Source organism: Bubalus kerabau, chromosome 4 (genome assembly GCF_029407905.1).
Source record: "Bubalus kerabau isolate K-KA32 ecotype Philippines breed swamp buffalo chromosome 4, PCC_UOA_SB_1v2, whole genome shotgun sequence".
Classification (NCBI taxonomy): Eukaryota; Metazoa; Chordata; class Mammalia; order Artiodactyla; family Bovidae; genus Bubalus; species Bubalus kerabau.
Genome location: NC_073627.1, coordinates 44,041,175 through 44,060,786, shown reverse-complemented (window position 1 = coordinate 44,060,786; position 19,612 = coordinate 44,041,175). Strand labels below are relative to the sequence as shown.

General features: G+C 47.6%; 1 protein-coding gene across 4 annotated transcripts in view; it reads right to left on the bottom strand.

The window, feature by feature from the left end:
* The window catches only part of PHF12 (PHD finger protein 12), a 39,988-nt gene extending 23,911 nt beyond the window's left edge, over positions 1-16,077 (bottom strand). For 3 of the 4 annotated variants that reach the window (XR_008713158.1, XM_055577099.1, XM_055577101.1), the window contains exons 1-2: positions 15,448-16,077; positions 14,620-14,801 (exon numbers count right to left, since the gene is read on the bottom strand). Coding sequence is in view for 2 of the 4 variants with exons in the window: in XM_055577099.1 (XP_055433074.1) it covers positions 14,620-14,801; positions 15,448-15,513 (248 nt within the window). In the remaining 2 variants the exon portion in view is untranslated. Of the gene's footprint in view, positions 1-14,413; positions 14,438-14,619; positions 14,802-15,447 lie in introns of those variants that run through there. The other variant, XM_055577100.1, reaches the window with a different exon arrangement.
* Between the last annotated feature and the right edge of the window lie 3,535 nt (positions 16,078-19,612).

Sequence of the window (19,612 nt, the reverse complement as noted above, 5' to 3'; positions counted from 1 at the left end):
CGACTGAGCGACTGAACTGAACTGAACTGAATGAGCTTAGAAACTAGTTCTGAAGATGCTGTTCTGCAAGCAGACTGGTTTTGTTCTGTATCAGAAACAGTGCCAACAGAGAAAGGATTCCAGGAAGAAAGGAGATTCTGCAGCCTCGGGGTTGCTCACACACACATCCTGAGGACTCCCCTGCCTCATCCACCCATCTTAAAGCTGCTTCCCTCATTAGAACAGTGTTCTCACAAGTTAAGCATGCAACTTCGAAACAATTATATGCATGCCGAAGTCTTTAAATCATAATATGCCTGTCAAGAAGAACATGGTTCCATCCCAGCTCCCTCTCAATCCTGTATATCAATGAAGACAGGGCGATGAAGGCCATACAGAAGAATATGATTAAAAGTTAAAGTCAGGTAATGCTGAAATTATCAAAGTTTCTGCTGCTCAGCAGTAAAAACCATATAAACACTACCGTGAGCCAGTACCACTTGTAAAGACATCAATATACTTCCCAATCACTATGCTTAGAAACAGCAGAGTGATAATCTGATTTTACATCTACTGTATTACGGGTCACAAAGTGTTTTCACAGATGTTCTTATTTGATCTTCACCATCAAACTGTGAAAATTCTTACTCCCATCATACAGGTATCTCCAAACTCATTTATCTAAAGCTATGGAGTCAGAAAGCAGCAGAATGAGAACCAAAATCAGCTTCCTGGTTCTTCCAAATCTTGAGCCCAATCTGTTTTTAAAGAACCTTTGCAAGTTCTCTTATTTCTGGGGAACACAATGGAATATCCATCACAGTAACTTCCTCAACCATAAGGTCAAGCATTTCCCTCTCCATTAGTCTTCATTTACTGAGTTCCCACTGATTCCTAACCAATGCCACCCTGGAGGTACCATGCTGTAGGAAGGACACAAAGCAAACCAGTTATGACCTACCCCGTCAAGAAACTCAGCCTCTAGGCAGAGAAGACCAGAGTCATTCATCTACTCAAGTATTACTGGACACTATGCTTCCCAGGCAGTGCAGTGATAAAGAATCCACCTGCCAATGCAGGAGACGCAAGAGACACATGTTCCATCCCTGGGTCGGGAAGATCCCCTGGAGGAGGAAATGACAACCCACTCTGGTATTCTTGCCTGGAAAATTCCACGGGCAGAGGAGCTTGGTGGGCTACATACAGTTCACGGGGCCGAAAGAGTTGGACACGACTGAACTCTCTCACACCCCCTCACATCCCCCCCCAATTATGCTAAGCAATGCACTAAGTGGCAAGATTTCAGCAACGGTCCTTGCTCTCAGGGATCACAGTCGAGAGGCAACGTGAAAAGGAATGCACTAAGTGGCAAGATTTCAGCAACGGTCCTTGCTCTCAGGGATCACAGTTGAGAGGCAACGTGAAAAGGACAAGCAACTACAAACTGCTTCTTGGCATATAGACCTATGTAAGACTCAACTATTCATGGATCCCAGACAACCCAGAGCCTCAGAAGTTTGGTCTTTTGGTACCTGAAGGTGACAGTGGCCCTTCCCTGATTCTTTCTATACCTCAACAACTGCTATTCAGCAATGGCAATTAAGCCAGTGATCTTCTAGAGATGATGAAGTTAAGGATCTTGAGGTGTTCATGAGGAGACTAGTTTTATTTTTTTAATTTTATGTTTTGGCCATGCTGGGGATCATGTGGGATCTTAGTTTCCTGACCAGGGATCGAACTCATGCCCCCTGAGATGGGAGCACAGAGTCTTAACCACTGGACTGCCTGGACAGTCCTGAGACTATAGTTTTAGAAGAAGGTGTATTTCAGTATTGCGACAACCTACGTGATAAAGGAAGGTTCTGGGAGTGGAGACATTTCCCTGGGAACACAGACTGAGGTCCACCAAGCATACAGTGGTCCACCAACCACTTTTAGGTTCCTTCTGAGAACTAAGTCCTGGGAAGAAAGGTGAGCCCTAGAAAAGTCGTGTTCTGTACGTGAGCTGGCTTGTCTTGGAAAACTGGTAGCTCTTCAGACAACAGGCCAAGGATCTTTATTTTCTTTTCTGGCTTCAAAGAATATGCCCCACAGTGCTAGAAGACAGGCACCTTCTCCCCAGGACAGAAGGGTGTCCTGGGAGCATGGCGCTCTTACAGAATATCTTCCCATCTTCACAGCTATGGATGTTTCCTTCCAGATCATTTGTTGAAAAGCAATTACTGGCCAGAGAGTGACTGTTCACTGCTCCTCAGCTTGCTATTTATTTTAACCACTACCTGATCTTGAAGACATTGTAAGCTATAAAATACTTCACAACAATGGAGCTCTAAATCTTCAGAAATTGTACAACTGAAGGATATGCATCTCACCAAGTAGCTCTCTGTGAGGCCTGAGAGGGCCTATAAACTGTTAACAGTAACATCTGCACACAAACCAATTAAAAAGCTGGTCAAAGGGGCTTCCCTGGCAGGCCGGTGGTTAAGAATCCGCCATACAATGCAAGGGACACCAGTTTGATCCCTGGTCCGGGAAAACTAAGCCTGTGTGCTACAACTACTGAAGCCCACGTGCCTGGAGCCCGGGCTCTGCAACAAGAAAAGCTACCACAGTGAGAAGCCTGTGCACTGCAACCAGAGGAAGCCCATGTGCAACAATGAAGACCCAACACAGCCAAAAATTTTAAAAAAAAAAAAGCTTGTCAAAGACATTAATTATTTCAAGCAAAAACTCCTAAACCTCTGCTGCAGGACTCTAACATCTGAACTCCCACCAACAAATCAAATGATGTGCCTCTGGTGCTGAAGAGGGTGTCTAGATTGGTCTATTGAGAAAACCACAGACATACACCCCTCAGCTAACTGTAAAGCCTGTGCTGGGTCAAAGATTCAAAGTCCAGAGCCAGATGATCCCAACTTACAGCTAAAGGATGGAAGAAGCCCGGTTTTAATTTAGAATGTCTCTTTCATTCACTAATGAGGCAGCAGCTCACCACTGCAGGTGGAAGATGTTGGTAGTTGTCATGGTTCTTGGCTCTCTAATTAAGAGGATCTATTTCAAGTCATATACCAGTGCGGTTGATCCCAGTCTAACCTCACTCATCTCCCTCGCCTATTAATACATGTGAACCTGCCCAACATTAACATTTACTTCAGATTTAGTCGCTACCAGCGGGACCTGTTGCTCCATAGCTCTGTGCTAATTATCCATCCAGCACAAGCAGTTTTTCAATATAGAACTGGAAGAGAGAGGGGGAGGGGATCGAGAGAACAAAGGGAGGAGGGGAGAGGTGAAGGGAGACAGGGAAGCAGAAAGACTGCCTTTTATTTTAGAGATCTCTTTTTTTGCATCACAACATGCAGATAAAAATGGTAGAGGCCTCTGGACTTTTTTTATTTTTAATATGCTGTTTCTGATGTATGGCTTGCAAATCTTCATCCAGCTAAGTGACACTGACATTTTAAAACTTGAACCAAAGGCAGTCGGAGAGACATGAAAATATCACCTAACCAAATTAAAAGCTTTGGTGTATGTCTTAAGACAAAAGGAAGCAGGTGGTCGAAGAAATACTTAAAGAACACACTCCATTTTCTCTCCCTGGACTGACAAAATATTCTATGTAATACACATAGGAACACTGTTCAAACAGCCTTTCTGTACACAATACACCAACAGCCTTCCACTCGGTTCTCTTTTAAAAGAGGTCAGTCAAATGAACTGGTTAGGGTCCCTCCTGTCAGAACCCATCATTCTCCAAGAATCAGAAGCTCTCCAGCCCCACAAATGGTCATTTCAGTTGAAATAAAATATCAGACTAAGAAAGATTTCACTGCCTGCAGCCCCCTTCCTCATCATCTGTATGTCCCCTCCCCTTTTTGGGGTGGTGGTGGTGGGGGGTGTTCAGCCAGCAAACAATAGCACTGAGCGGTTCTGATTTTTAATTTCACAGTTCACGGGTCTCATCCATCCACGTGAGGTCCACTACCAGATAAAAATCCTGCATTTATATTTAACGGCATTGTGCAAGACCGACTGCTGAAGACAATACATGCTCAGAACAGGCCTCTTCTCTCTGACTGGCCCTGCTGCTCTTGGCCAGCTCAGGAAATGTGTCGGTACTAGTCAAAACGGGATCGCTGACAGGACCATAGCCGTGTCTCAGTCTCCCAGCAGCCATGTTGATCTACAAAGGCATCTACCCGCATAGGAAACAAGCCTTTTATAAACTGAAATCAGTTTCTGTCCTGGAAAAGCTAAGAGGTGACGGTTCAAGTTTAATTTAAAAACATCTGTTTAAATTAAAAGCTGTATTAATCATTTCTCAATTTACTGGTCTGTGTTTTGAAGGAACAAAACTTAATGAAATTTAAATGTCAGAAGAAATAGTAAGCGTCCCCTGGACACTTGTGTGGGCATTAGCTTTTCCCTTCACGGATGGCCTACCTTTCAAAGGCAGGAAAGATGGTCACACTGAAGGATACTGAAGAGATGAAAGTGGAGAGAAAGTTCATGGGGTCCCTGAACCTTAATTTCTTCCTCTCCTTTATCCCAGCTACTGACTCAAATACAGCTAATGCCACAAAGTACATAAAAAGTACACGCACTGCTGGTTTTTTCATGCAGAGCCTCAGTGGCTGTGTTAACAAGGAGGCCAGTGCAGTGCCAGGCCATTACAAATGCCCCATTGAGAAACTCAGCTAGTTGCGTCACTTCCACAGGCATATAATCCTTTCAAACTAGCTGACTGTGCCCCCCAATTTTATTGCCTTCTATGTAGAGCTTCACTGGCCGTCCTCCCAGTGAAGGACACCTGGAGAAGAGGATTACAAGTAGTACAGGGCAAGGAGGAGGCGGGGCAGACCACCGGCAGTTATACCAGGGGTTTGCCTCTGCTAACTTCTCTACCAGCCGAGCCCTGTGCCACAGGACCTGATCTATCACTGGTGTGGCTGTTCTTGCGATCCTGGCTTCTCCACAATGGAAAATGAGCTGGCTGCAAATATTTTAAAAATGGGCTTCATTCATTCACCTAATGATGGATGCTGGAGTTCACTTGTTTTAGAAAAGAGTCGATATTCTGGCCTCAACAGTCACTTTTTAATAGTCTCAGGGCACATTCCATGGGAAAGTAGAACAATTTTAACTGTGTATTCCATAAAAGTCTCCAAGGTATGGAAAACAAAGACTAAAAGTCTCCGAGGTACTGGGTACTGTTTTGTGGTCAAATTTCAGTGGACGACCAAGAGTAAGGAAATAGCCAGGCCACACTCTCCTTGTGAACACAGCTCAGGGAATCTGGAACAGTTCACATCTTACAGATACTGGGCCTAAAATTCTATAAAGGTTGGGAAAACGAAAAACAGTGTAACACCTTAGATGTAGGGAGACCAACTATTTGAAATCCAGCTAAATGTGGAGAGCAGGTTTCTACCCATGGCCCAGCTGTTCTTCCCCAAGAAGGATTTCTGCTTCATTTACTCTCCTCTGACGGGGTCTTCTTTAAAAAAAAAAAAAAAGGAAGGAGGAGGCATAAAGCTACCATTTGGGCCGAAACAGCACAGGACTTATTCCCCTCGTCTTTGACTCTGCCGCTCGCCCCTCCCCCAAGTTCACTTAGAAACCTCAAAGCTCCCCGCCCTGCCCTGCTGAAGTAATCTCCTGGGCATGTCAGACTGTGCTGTCGTGGTTTGATGCCACAGCTAAGTGCTGACTTGGGCTTCTGAAGCCTTCCAGTTATACCCCTGGTGACCTATTTAGGAGCTAAACACACTTGTCAGAGACAGCGCCATGATTCTTCCTTTCTGCCCACTGTTCTCTCACATGGTCCCCCACCAAAGAACAATCACCCTAAAGGCCTGAAAGTGTGCACACAAATGGTAAGACTTGGGGAAAGCCTGCACGCAGCAAGCATACAGGCCCTGGACAGGAGTTCTTTCCTGTGACTTAAATAACCAGCAGGCATTTTTCTTACTTCAATGCCACAAACTGCAGCTCAAAGTCAAAGATGTCTGATATCATGGAGTCAGGTGTCAGAATTACCTTGAGTTAGATGACTAAGTGTCATCTCTGCCAAGCAAAACTGAGAGGACTACCAAGGAGGAATAAAGCAAGACACAGATAATAGAGCAAAACAATGTCAATATCAGCATCAATAAAGGTCAAAATTAGTGACAGAATTCTCCCTACATTTAAGATGGTCTTTCATAAAAATGGTAAGCAAGGTCAAGGAAAGTTAAATATGGCCAACCCAGATACAGAACTATGAAATATTACAGGTTCAGACACATTTAATGAGATTCACGTAGTAAAATTTTCACAATGTATTTTGACCAATAACAGTTGATTGTTCATGGAGAAAGTTCACCGAAGAGTTTCTCCCTAGTGTTTCCAGAGCTTCGTTAAAACCAGGAATCAGAACTCTGACAGTTAGTGAACACGGGAATTAGAAAGCGTCCAGCTCATCGCAGGAGCCCATGGCTGGCAGAAAGAAAGGAGTAGCCCCACACTGCCCCAATCTGTAATGCAGAGACTTCCCTAAACTCACTCAAAGTCCCATGCATTTCATTGGCTTTTCTGCTCTGTTCTTTGCACAAATGCAGACAGGGGAACAAATAGCCAGCATCCTTCTGAGGATCACAGCTGGATAAAAGCCTGTAAAATCATTGGCGCTGCCTGGAATTTAACCTTGCTAGCAATTCTGAGGTACCCCCACTCCTGCCTGGCCTGGAGGTACAGTGATGTCTTTGGCCTATGGATAAATTCAAATCCCACAGAATCCTCTCCTGTTTTGTGCTGTGCTGTGTTCAGACGTGTCCAACTCTTTGCGACCCCATGGACCGTAGCCCGCCAGGCTCCTCTGTCTATGGGACTTCCCAGGCGAGAATACTGGAGTGGGTTGCCATTTTCTTCTCTAGCCGATCTTCCCCACCCAGGGATCAAACCTCCATCTCTTGCATCTCCTGCACTGGCAGGCAGATTCTTTACCACTGAGCCACCTGGGAAGGCCCCTCTCCCGCTCACTTGAGTTTAGTTCAAAAAGAGCCTTATACAAGCCCAAAGCAGTGAGAGAGACCAACATTAGGTTCAGGCATTGACACACTCTACCCCGTAACTAAGGCTTTTGTCCTTTCAAGACCAGGAAACATTTCCTGGGAGATACCCTGGATAATTTGTCAGAAAACAGGCGAAGGGCAAGGATTAAACACCCAAGCTACTAATACATAGGAAAGCAAACATAATTAGGGAGAAAGGAACGGTCACCGTGTTTATGTTAACAAAGGTACCATCCGCTTCGAAGAACCCAGACATCATTTCTGTTACCCAACCAGTGTTTATCTTTGCATGTCTTTCATTTGTGACACCACTAAGTATTATGCAACAGTGAGCAGAGGAGACGGGTCAGTCTCTGGCTTTTAACTAGTTTAGTGAGCACTGAGTATAGGATTGCAAAAGGGAAAGGAGTGTAGTTCTTTGAACGAGTGAGTCAACTTTTTCATTACTTAGAAAATGTCATCAATCTGCAAGGTATACCTGGAATTTGCTTATTGTGAATTCAACAAGAGCTGTGTGTAACGGTCAAGCCCCTTTTCGCTGATGGGTCAAATCAACGATTTCTCCTTTTTATCAGTGGTCCAATACACCTCTCAGTGTCTTTTGCCTCCCATACAAAACTTCATCTTTAGAAAAAAGAACAAAAAAGACAAAAAAAAAAAAAAAAAAAAAGACTTCATCTTTATTCTTATTTGTTGAGACTAGATTTACAAAAAAATTAAGGCTTAAAGGATGAGGAATTTGATATCTGGAAATGGCAGGCAGAAAAAGGAGTCACCTTCTTATTCTTCTTAACTGTTCTTGAGTCATGGGAAAGGCAGTCAGCTAGTGACCTGTGCATGCAGCCTGGGCACAGTGACAAATCTGCAACACCAAAGTGCCTTTTTGAAATTTGGTCTAGGACTTGCACTGAATACAATGTCCTCCTCTTGCAGGAAATTGGCAGAGGGACAGCTGTACTCCTGTCCTGTCTCTTGGGAGGCTAGCATTATGCAGAGGTGCTCTCAGAAGTGTCCCTCATTGAATGGCAATGCAGCTGGCCCATGCTGTACTCCCTAGGGGTTTTAAGTCAAAGAAAGAGCAGTGGAGGGGGGAAGACAAACTTTTCCCCCCCTGCTCTAATTACTTAAAACTCTGGCACTTTAAAACTAGAATGCATTTCCAGGAGCCTGTGTGGCATTATCATAGTAAATGCCATCATAACCTCAACCAGAATTTTCTACCAGGTTGGCCTGCTTAGCTACACACCCAAGGAACTGCTGTTTATGCGCTGGGGGTGGGACACGAAAGCCCAGAGATGGATTTTAAAACTCTTACCCAGAACCCAAAACAAACAACAATCAACTTCATCTATTTACTATTGCGCTAGGAATAGAAGAAAAAATATACCTGTTTCTGTTAAGAAGCAGGACACCTGCATTTCTAGGGTACAAAAAAAAAAAAAAAACAAAAAAAACAAAAAACCCTCCTGGTTTCTTTTATAACCTACATAAAACCTTCAAGCAAATAGTCTCTTTGTGCTGTCTCCCTATTTACTGCTCTCTGGGGTTAGATATAAAGATACATATAAACAGGTGAGGAGTTCACTGCAATGTTCGAACCAACTTTTTGTTCTTGTTAACTGGGATCAAAAAGCTCACTAATTCATCTATAGTTATGTCCACCCCAAGGCTGCTACCTATCAAACTGAGGTGATTAAAATCTTCCTCCTTAAACCAGGGCCCTCCATGTATGAGAAGTGCCTGTACACAGAAATTTTCTATTGTGGCTGGTGGGAGACAGGTGGTGGATTTTTTTTTATACACCCTCCATGGTAACTTCTAGCTTTACTTTTTTGTTAAGAGTGGTCACCCAGAAAAGCTGAAATAGCAGCATACCAAATCATTATAAGGTTCCCTCTACTGAGAAACATCATTCTGAGTTCATGAAGAAAAATCCTTTACTTACTGTCTCAACATAAGACAACATAGGCAAAGACATTAAAGTGTGCTTAAATCAACCATCTTAGGCTAGGTAAGAGTAAAAATTAAAAAATAAGAAGATAGGGGGAGTGAAAAGACAACCCATAGAATGGGAGAAAATACTCGCAAGTCATATATCTGACAAAGGACTTGTATCTAGAACATGTAAAGAACTCTTACAACTCAATAATAAAAATACAAATAACCCAATATCAGACAAAGGATCTGAATAGACATTTTTCCAAGAAAATATACAAATGATCAAGAAGCACATGAAAAGATGTTCAATATCGTCAGCCATCAGGCAAATGCAAATCAAAACCACAGTGAGATAGCATGTCATACCTATAAGATGGCTTTAATCAAGAAGACAAGTAATAGCTAGCACTGAAAAGGACGTAGGGAAACTGGAGTGCTCACAGAGCGCTGGTGGCAATGCAAAATGATGCAGCCCCTGGGGAAAATAGTCTGCCAGTTCCTCACAGGTTAAATGTAAGAGTTACCATATGACCCAGGGATTTTACTCCTGGGTATATACCTACAAGAAATGAAAACAGATGTCCATGTGAACGCTTGCACTCAAGTATCTACAGCATTGATTATTCACAACAGCAAAAAGAATAACCCAAATATCCATCAACTGATGAATGGACTTAAAAATATGGTGTGTGTGTGTATATATATAAAATATGGTAGTCGTACATAGAACCGTTTTCAACCATAAAAAAGAATGAAGTACTCACAAATCTTAGAAGGATGAACCCCAAAAACTCACTGAGCCATTCTGAGTACTTTACTTCTATTCAAGAACTTAATAAAAAACAGTGTTTCATGCCAACACACAGTAGTGACTATTTGAATTCCTTTTCAGTTCAAATTAAATAATTTATTTGCCTTTATTATCTGGCTTTTAAAAAATTCTCTTGGAAACACACTTGATTAAGAATTTTAAAAAGACCAAGATGAATCTCACCTCCAAGATTAAAATGAAGGCAGTACCTAACTATGACTTTTACATATTTAAACACGTTAAAAAACAAACAAACAAACATAAAAACCCCAATACCACAAAACTCATTTACAAAGGCCTCAAACAGTCCTAATATATTAATGGAGCCCATCTGTAAAGTACTTTGAGAGCCTTAAAGAACAGCAGGAGATTGACATTTTGTGAGTAAACAACTCATCTCAAGTATTACCCTTATATTTTTAAACAGTGTTTATATGTTATCTTCGAACTATAGCACTCATTTCATTAGAATTGGCCCTTGAGCCCCACGTTAAGTTTACAAAACCTTTGGTAAAAATAAATGAAATAAATCTAAAAAAAAAGTAAAGTTCACAAAGCATGCACATTGAAATTGAGTTAAAGTTAAATGGTAGTGGAACCTCGATGTCTGAGTGGATCATTTAAAAACAATACTACACATCCAGATTCCAACAAAACACAGCAAATGCAAAAATAAATAAAATAAACATAAAATCAAATTAGGGTTGTTTTTTAAAGAAATCTTTTAGCGGCTCTGCATAGCATGTGGGATCAGTTCCCCCACCAGGGATTGAACCACATCCCCTGCAGGGGAAGCAATGCTAAGCACTGGATCTCCAGGGATGTCCCAGGTCTGTTTACTGGTGAATCGTTTTACTACGAGGGGCAGAAGGGAAGGAGTTCAGATGCTGTCGTCCCCAGTTCTTCAGTGCCAGGCTTCTGAGCACTCAGAGTGTCAGAAACAAAAGATTTGTAAGATAACACTAAAATAAATCTATTTTAATTCACCACTTGTTTGATACTATTCTAACGACAATAAAAGCAGAAAAATCAGCCCCTTAGAAGTTCGAACAGTATATAGGTTTTCTACAAGGCAGTTTTCTACTGTGTGTGAAACCTTTCTTGTTATGACTCACTGAAAATTAAATATGCAAAACTCCAAGCTGAGCTTAGTTTTGCCTGTGCACAGAGACCTTTTTACTCTCATTCTTCGAAAACCTCGTTTTGGATCTTGCTGCCAACACCAGAGAGAGGAAAGCCGGCCAACAATTCCAAATATAACATGCGGAGGCAAATGCTACAGAAATCTGTCTGACGGGAAGCAACCATGCTGAGGTCTGCGAGGGAGATGCACTTCTCAACCAGACCGTTCTGGTCCCTCAGACTGTCTGCAGCAAAATGCAATCAGAAGGAACTATTTAGGTTCCAGTCAGCCTCACTATACTCCCTTTGCTCCTGAGAACAATCCCATCCATCTCAAACAGAAAGATGGGTCAGCTGCAACTAGAGCTCTGCCAGTTTTCTAATTTTTTTTTTTAAAGGCTAATTTTTAGGGACCAGTCCATGGAGATCAGTATTTTCAGAAAGCTCAACAATTACGATAAAGGTCAGGTTCACCAGGGAACACTTGAAAACATCTCTTCCTAGTTCTCTACAGGTAGTAACCCTTACCATCACTCTGAATAACTGATAAACCAGTTAAACTTGGATAAAATGGATTACCCTATTACTTAAACAAATATGAAGACATCGGCCCCTCAAGTTCAATTCTTCAGTGAGTCCAGGATTCTGAGCATAGGACAATCCATTCCCTCACCCAGAAGGCTATCAGAGAAAACCCAGAAACAGGGCTCCCGGTCTAATCGGGAAGAAAGGTTCCTCATACAGAGCACTGGCCCCTGAGAAAAGACAAGACAATTAAAACAGCTTATTGGAGCAGTCAATTCCTCCAGTAGGTTATCTTAGAAAAATCCCCTATGGTTATGGCCATGTCACTAAGTCCAACAGGTAAAGTTTGCTTAAAGTCACTTCTGAAGCCTTTTACTAGATCCTGTTCACTGGGAGACAAGCTGGTCAGGCACACCAGAGACTGAAATAGGACCTGTCTCCCGGAGCCTGGAATGGAGACCTACAGCAGCACTGCGATTATGACCCGCAGAGCTTGCAGAACTCTAGCCTCACTTTCGTACATTCTGTCCAAGAGGAAAATCATCATTACAGTAATATGCTTATGTAAATAATCCAGTCTTAGCCAGTTAAAAAGGGAAGCAAGAGAGAACAGACACACCTCCTAACCTCACTCTCACATGACACAAATAAGTGATAATGGGACAAATTACCGAGCACACTCAGGAATCAAAACTCTCTGACACTATTAACTGCTTGACCTAACCACCCAGGTTGAAACGGTTAAAGAAATACTTCTCCTGGGCTAGAAAGAGTGTGGGGTAGGAAGCAGTAAAGTGGGATAAACCTCACTTGAAAGAAGGCTTCCTGCCTTTGTACCAGTATCTACAATGTTTTGTGATTTTTGTAACTACTCAGATACATCAATGTTACATTCAGTACTGGCATCTTCAAAGAGGGAACTGGAGATGTGAAACAAGGGCTGTCTCATTTACTAGGATTCTCAAATCTCTGATTACCAGTTTCCATTCATGGTCTAAAAAAAAAAAGTAGTCAATGAAATGCACAGTCTGAATCTCAAAAAGACAGAAGGAAAAGCACCTCCCTCTCTCCTACCAGCTAAAGTAGAACTGTTAATTGTTACAACTTGACAAGACTTGGACTCATCTAGTGCAAAGATTCAGGAGTTAAGTTTTCGAGTTTAAAAGCCCAATCTCAGGCAAAACAGCACACTTTCCCCCTGCCTGAGGTTTTTAATAAACAATTTCAGCTTGATTAAACAACTGATGATAAACAGCTTACAAAAGTCTCACTCAATATGGGAATCACCCTTCTTGGTTAACATTCACTTCATTCTAGAGGTAAAATATTAACCCATGTTTTAAATCAAGGAGTCTACAATCCACTCTTACTATGTATCAAACACAATCGCGAAACAAACAAAAGCAACAGGGAATAACTGGTAAGCAACACAACGCCACTCAGTACAAATCTCTTCTGTGCTCAACTACAGCACAGGAAATGTGACAGGAGATGGCTTACACCTTATAGGAAGCAAGGGCTAAAAACCACAGACCCTTCCTGCTGGCCTTAGTCACTAAGCAATAAAAATTTTAAAGCCATCAGCAAAGCTCCCTCCAGGATAATCATTTTTGTCTCTGCAACATTACAAGCCAAGATGGGGTGCTCTCCTGGGCAAAGGAATTTTGGGAACGGTAATGGGAGCTTCCTACAAAACTTCTGACCACAGACTTAATTAGCCCAGTATCAGTCATCTGTCTAATAAGTGTTCCCAAACCTGCAATTAGTACAAATACACAATAGGCACTATTTCACCAACCTAGGGGCGGAATGTGAATGGAACTGTGTAGAGAGCTTAAGGAAAACCTCACTTTATGGTTTTTTTTTTTTTTTTTTCAAAAGAGAAGGCTAAAAATGCCAATATCAAAAACTGGTGGGAACAAATGCAACAGCCTCTCTCTTTCCCGCTCTATCCCCAGCCATCTCCTCTCGCAAACATCTGCCTCAGTCAACTGTTGCTGAACAGAACAAGAGCCATTCGAACAAGATGTGATCGGGGTCCCGGCGCAGATGTGGGATTTTTGAGAAGGCCGAGGTGATTTCTCCTGGCAGGAGCTGGAGTTTACACTCTTCTTGGTCGGATTGTTCTGGGCTGAGCTGCTGAGGAGGATCAAGCAGCGGGCGACTAACCCCGGTCCCTCCCTCCCTCTTCGATCTCTCCCCTCCCCTTGCGTTCAGTTAAGTGGGGGGAAGAAACAGCGCCCGGCTTTCCAGCTCTCCGGTCCTTAAAAATGCCCTCGCGGAGCGAGCGCACATAGAGCCCCGGCAGCAAAGAATTCTGCAGAGAAGGGTTCGCCGATCCCGAGCGGAGCAGTGAAATCGGCGCCCAAGGGCAATTTTAATTGTCTAACCCGGCTCGATTTCCTAAGAGGCGGCAGCGCCGGGAGGGGAGGGAAGAGGCAGGCAGCTCCGACAGGCAACAGGGGCAAGCGGCGGGAGAGAAAGGGAACCCCAGCTTCAAGACCCCAGCTCCGGCCCCCGACGGGCTTCCGCCGAAAGGACTCCGAGGTTACCCCCACCGTTCCCCGGCAGACGTCTGCAAATCATATATGCAGCCAAAATGGCGCTGAGAATAAAAATATAATTTAAAGGCGGGTCGCCATATTGTAAACAGAGAAGCAGAGCAGAGGCGGACTCAGAGACACCCTCCATGATTTCTTCCACGACCGCGAGCGCCCAGGTGCCGGGTCCCTCAGGCCTGGACCAGGGCAGCTCCGAACCAGGGCAGCTCCGGCGGCCGAGGGCTCCGCGAACCCACCCCGAGGACAGCCCATCCCGGCAGGAGCCCGAGGGCGGCGGGCGGGCGCGCGGGCGGCGAGCGGCGCAGGGCCCGGAGCTCCTCCCCTTCCTCCCCCGCCACCGCCGGCCGTGCCCCGCCGGCTCCGTCCCGGCTCCCCAGCGACTTCCAATCCCAGATGGGGCTCTCCGCACTCCTCCCCACCCCCACCTCGGGGTCCGGACCTAAGGCTGCTCCTCCCCCTCAAACGGCCGGATCCGGGCCGCACCTGGGGGCAGGGAGGCGCTTGCCCCAGCGGCTGCAGAGAGCTAGCGGCTGCAAGCGCCCGTTATCTCGGCCAGCAGGGGTAGGCCGGATGAAGGAATGTGCCGGGAAGGGTCCGCCAAGGGGCTCCGGAGGGGGTCCCCAGACCTTACCAGCACTGGAGATGGAAGGCGGCCGGGCAGTGGTCACAGCACAGGAGGTCCCCACCTTCTTTGCAGCTATCGCAGCTGTCGTGGTTGGTGGCCCTGCCGCTTCTCCGGGGCTCCTTCTCAGGCTTCCGACTCCGCTTTTCGGCCTCGTCCGTCTTGGGGGGAGCCAGCAGAGCTTGGATTTGCTGCACACACATACAAATGGCGTGTGTGCACACTCGGAGCTCCCGGGCGGTTCGTCGCCCCCCCGGCGCGGCTTCTCCGTCACCCACCCCTCTCCCCCCTTTTGTCCTTCTTCCTCCCATCCAGGCTGCTCCCAGAACCTCTTAGCCCCCGGAACCAGGGGGAGCCCACCCTAACCGCGTTCCTGCCGCACAACAACGAGCACCGCTTCTTCCAAATGGGGAGGATCAGAGTAGGGGGATGGGGAGAGGGTGCGCGGTTCCCTTCTCGCCACTTCCTTGTATGGACAGTGGGGGACTCCAAAGCCAGGCTCGGGAAGGGCCTGAAGCCCGGTACCCGGACGTGCTGGGGGAAGCACAAAGGGGCCGACAAGAAGGGGGTGGGGAGGCCCGCCGGTGCAAAGAGATGGAGTGGGTTGGCGCTTCGGGAGAGCGAATCGAGGGCGGCGGGTAGGTGAAACTGCTGCAAGCGTCCTCGGCGGCTGAGCTCAGCCCCCCGAGTTGCAAAGACGGGAGGGAGAGTCTCGGTGAGGAAGAGCCCCCCTCCCCCGGCCCTCTTGCGCTGCGAGCTCAGGGCCGGCTTTGTGGGGCGGAGGGCGGAGGTTCCCTCCCGGCGCTGGGGGAAGGGGATGAGGTGGGCCACTCTTACCTCCATCAGCCCCCCCGACGTGTCCAAGTCGTACACGATCGTCTTGGTCTCCATTTTCTCCCACATTCATCCACCTCCCGGGCTGGGCGCTCTCTGCTCCGGCCCCCCCAACCCCGGGGGGAGGGGGGAAGCGGGGGGAGGGGGCGCTCCTGACCCCGGCCCTTCTTCTTTTTTCCAAACACGGGTCCCGACTTCCTCGCCCTGGCTCCCCCCCACCCCCCGGCCCCCAGTCCCCGGGACGGCAGCGTCCTCCCCACGGGCCGTGAGGGGGGAGCGGCCCCTCAGCCCCGGCCCGGCGGCTGGCTGCACGGTGGGTCCTGGCTCGGGGGGGGGTCAGGCCTCGGCGGGGCCTAGTCCCACAGGCTAGAGCCGGCGCTGGCGACCGCTGGTCCGGCCGGGAAGGCTGGCGGGCGCTGCCATCCCGGGGTTGGGGGGATCGGAGGTGGGGGGGTGAGAGGTTAGGTGAGGTTGTGGTACGTGAGGTGACTGCGGGGAGGGTGATGGGGGGTGGTCCCCGGGCTCCGCCTCTCGCCGCCGCCGCCGTCTGCGTCCCGGCTGCCGCGCACTTGGCGCAAACTTACCGCGAGCGCCCGCAAAGCCACCCGCGCAGGCGCCCCGGGATCGCCGCTCGCCGCGCGCAACCGCAGTGACAGCCGGCGGCCGGGCTCCCGCGCAGCCGCAGAGAGGGGGCACCCCCCGGCGCGCAGCCGCGCTGGCATTCGTCTGGAGCGTCGAAGCCCCGCCTTTCAGCCCTGCGCCAGCGTACTGCGATGAAAAGGCGGGACTTGCGATCTCGCGCAGGCGCCTGGGAAAGCTCCGAAGGGTCACAGCGCAGCCGCAGGAACACCGGGGCTCTTCATCCATTGGTGTTTGAGTGTAGACCAAGAGGGCTCTAGTCTCGCGCAGGCGTGTTGCGGATGCTCCCCTCCCGCCCCACAATAACACAGCCGACTCCGGCGCAGGCGTATTGTCACCAGAAGGCCCTAACAAGAATGCTTCTCCTTTCGCCATTTTGGTAGTGGGTTATAGACTACCATGCCCTTGGAGTCGTCAGGTGTGAACAGAAAGGAGCAAAGTGTGGTGTTGGCTGGCGCTGGTAGGCTGTCGGTGACAGCATGTACTCCTAGGGATGTTATATTGGACTGTTTGGTTCCAGCGTCAGGTGTGGCTGGACCAGGCGCCATATTGGTAAAGAGAAAAAGAAAAGCCATCGCGACGGAAAACGATGGTTTTGGTGTCGGGTTGGTTGGCTGCTGTTCTCTCTTCCCTCCCGCTCCCAGCAGTAAATTTTAGCCTGAGCATCCCTGCCTTTCGTAGTGATGGCACCGTGGAGGTCTGCCTGCCCGATACCACCCTCTTTTGATTACTCTCTCTGAAAACTGCCCTCCAAGAGGAAGCCAAAGGCTAAGAGTTTGTAATGCTGACAACGCCCAGCTACCTGCCCGCAGTGGACTTCAGCTCCCAGTTTGCAACGCGCCGAGGCCCAAAGGGCGAAGGGAGAGCATTGCACCCTGGGAGCAAGAATCGCGGTGGGTCTGGTGGATTCTGGGAGCCGTAGTTCCGTGTGCGTGCGATGCAGTGTAGTGTAGGATGGACTCGGGGAAGGGCGAGATACTCGGAGAAGGCAATGGCACCCCACTCCAGTACTCTTGCCTGGAAAATCCCATGGACGGAGGAGCCTGGTGGGCTGCAGTCCATGGGGTCGCGAAGAGTTGGACACGACTGAGCGACTTCCCTTTCACTTTTCACTTTCATACATTGGAGAAGGAAATGGCAACCCACTCCAGTGTTCTTGCCTGGAGAATCCCAGGGACGGGGGAGCCTGGTGGGCTGCCGTCTATGGGGTCGCACAGAGTCGGACACGACTGAAGCGACTTAGCAGTAGCAGCGGGAAAGAGCGAGATACCTTTCAGAGCTGCCGCTGTATGCTGGGATTTGTAGTCTGAAGGTCTCACCTCGGACTCTGGGCGGGGCTTCATGCTCTCCACCGCGCCCGTCCCTCCCCTTAGTGCGGTCTACAGAGATGGCCAGTTGCCTCTGGCTGACTGTAGATGAAGCGGTGGAGGAGGGAGGGGCATCATTGTGCCTGACACGAGGCGTTTAGTTGGCATTGTTACCAGGTAGCTGTGTCTTGGCTCACTTTTGATATTAAGGTATACTTAGCATTCTCAGAAACCTAAAACTGGAAAGGGCTTAAAAACCATCTGTATTAACCTCTTCATTTCCCGATGCATGGAGAAGAGAAGTGATTTGCCTAGTTCACATAGTGAATTTATGGCAGACCTAAGAATGAAACATATTTTTTTTAATTCCCAGGCTAGGATACTGTCTAACTGTCTGAGAGGCGTTGCTGCTTTGGGGTGGGGGATAGTAAGGAAGGATGAGTTGGATAGGGTGAGGTCGTGGGCGTGTGGTCTTAGGTTTCTGTTCTTCTGACTTTCCTAATGATCCGGTTGGTGCCTGGGAAGAATAATAAAGTCCTGGGCCTTATTGATCAAGCAGGGGAATATGTCATCTAGATCGGCCCTCTCTACCCTCTACCAGCCTCAGCAAACAAGAAATCTTAGTGGCTCTGGAACAGAGAGAAGGGCTGAGCTAGAAGTATGGAAGCGGCTGGACCTTATGTCTTCTTAGGCAGTATTTCATGCTACAGATGCTCAGAAGTGGGTATATCATGTACCCTCTCCTACTGGCTTCCTTCCTACAGCTCAGGGCCCATCCATGCTGCTGTGTCAGCCTGAAGGTATTATGGGGCAGATAAGTAAGCCACTGGCACATGCCCAAAGAGCAAGGCTTTGCTTTGATCAACACCGTCACTGCAGTTGAGAACAGACATAGGCATTAATGGGCTAATGAGGGAAATAATACTTGGCTCTGTTGACAAGTACCAGGGTAACTAATCACTCCACACACCTCCCTCTCAGAACTTGGAGGGTGAGGTCAGCCCAGTGGGGCTAGCAGTTGGTGCCACCTTGGAGAGCTCCTGCCGTGGATGTGCCAGGGGGATTGAGGAGAGCAGGTGGGATACACATGCCTTTGGAAGTGACCTCTTGTGGCTAATGTAGGCACTGCATTCTGCATGGGCTGGAGCCTCTCCATCTTTCGAGGTTGCTTGTGGTAGAACCAGGAGGTGGCCAGCCATAAGTGATCCAAGATCTTCGTGTTGGATAACTTTAGAAGTTCTGGTTGCTGCTACCATTTCCGTCTTCTGGCTTCTGAGTGCCCACAACTCCCTGTTGCCTTCCTTTTGCTCTTATTCTGGAGAGCAGCCATGCAGAGCACACCTCTAAGCATGGATGTGTGTGATGCAGACCAAGGCTGGCTAAACACATCTCAGGAGATTCTGGGGGCCATAGGGAAGGGGCACAGATGCTGGGAGGGACCAAACAAGGCAAACTTAAGCACATCCTCTTTAGTCACCTCTTTCTGGAGTCCATGGACACAGCTTTTGTTAAATTAGAAGCTAAGCCCCTAGGCTGCATTGCCTCCGCACTTGACAGTCTGGATGTTCTCTGAGGCCAAGACAGACCAGAGCCTCACGTTCAGGGGCTCAGTCTATTATTCCTATTCCAATTTCCTAAACCTTGCTAGCTGGAACAAAGTCAAGGAAGAGAGGCGTCAGGTTTTCTGGGCTTTTTCGGCAATATGATGGGTTTGAGGACAGACTTAGGACTTTGCCAGGCTTTGGTTCTGGACCTAGCAAAGAGGGGAAGTGAAGCACTGGGATGGCTGAGCATTTCAGTCTCTGGGTTCCCACACCCCTGTGGCACCAACCTTGGGGCCTCTCACTTCACATGCCAGCTGTCACACTCATCTTGTGGGGACAGTAGTCCCTGAAGCACTGGCACGTGGCTACTTTTTGTTTTCGTTTGACTGCACGTGGGGCTTGCAGGATCTTAGTTCCCTGATCAAGAACTGAACCCAGGCTGTCCAGTGAAAGTGCTGAATCCCAGGCACTGGAGCCCCAGGGAATTCCCATGACTGGTTTTTTATAAAGTCTGGAGATGATCAGTTGGGAGGTTTAGCATGCCTTCTGGCCCTCAAGTCCGCATCCCATTTGTCTTCCACCTCCCTTCTCTCCAAGAAAGCACCATCCACCAGGCCACTGCTTTTTTTTTTTTTTTTTTTCCAAAAACACCATTTTAATAAGGAAACAACAGAAATA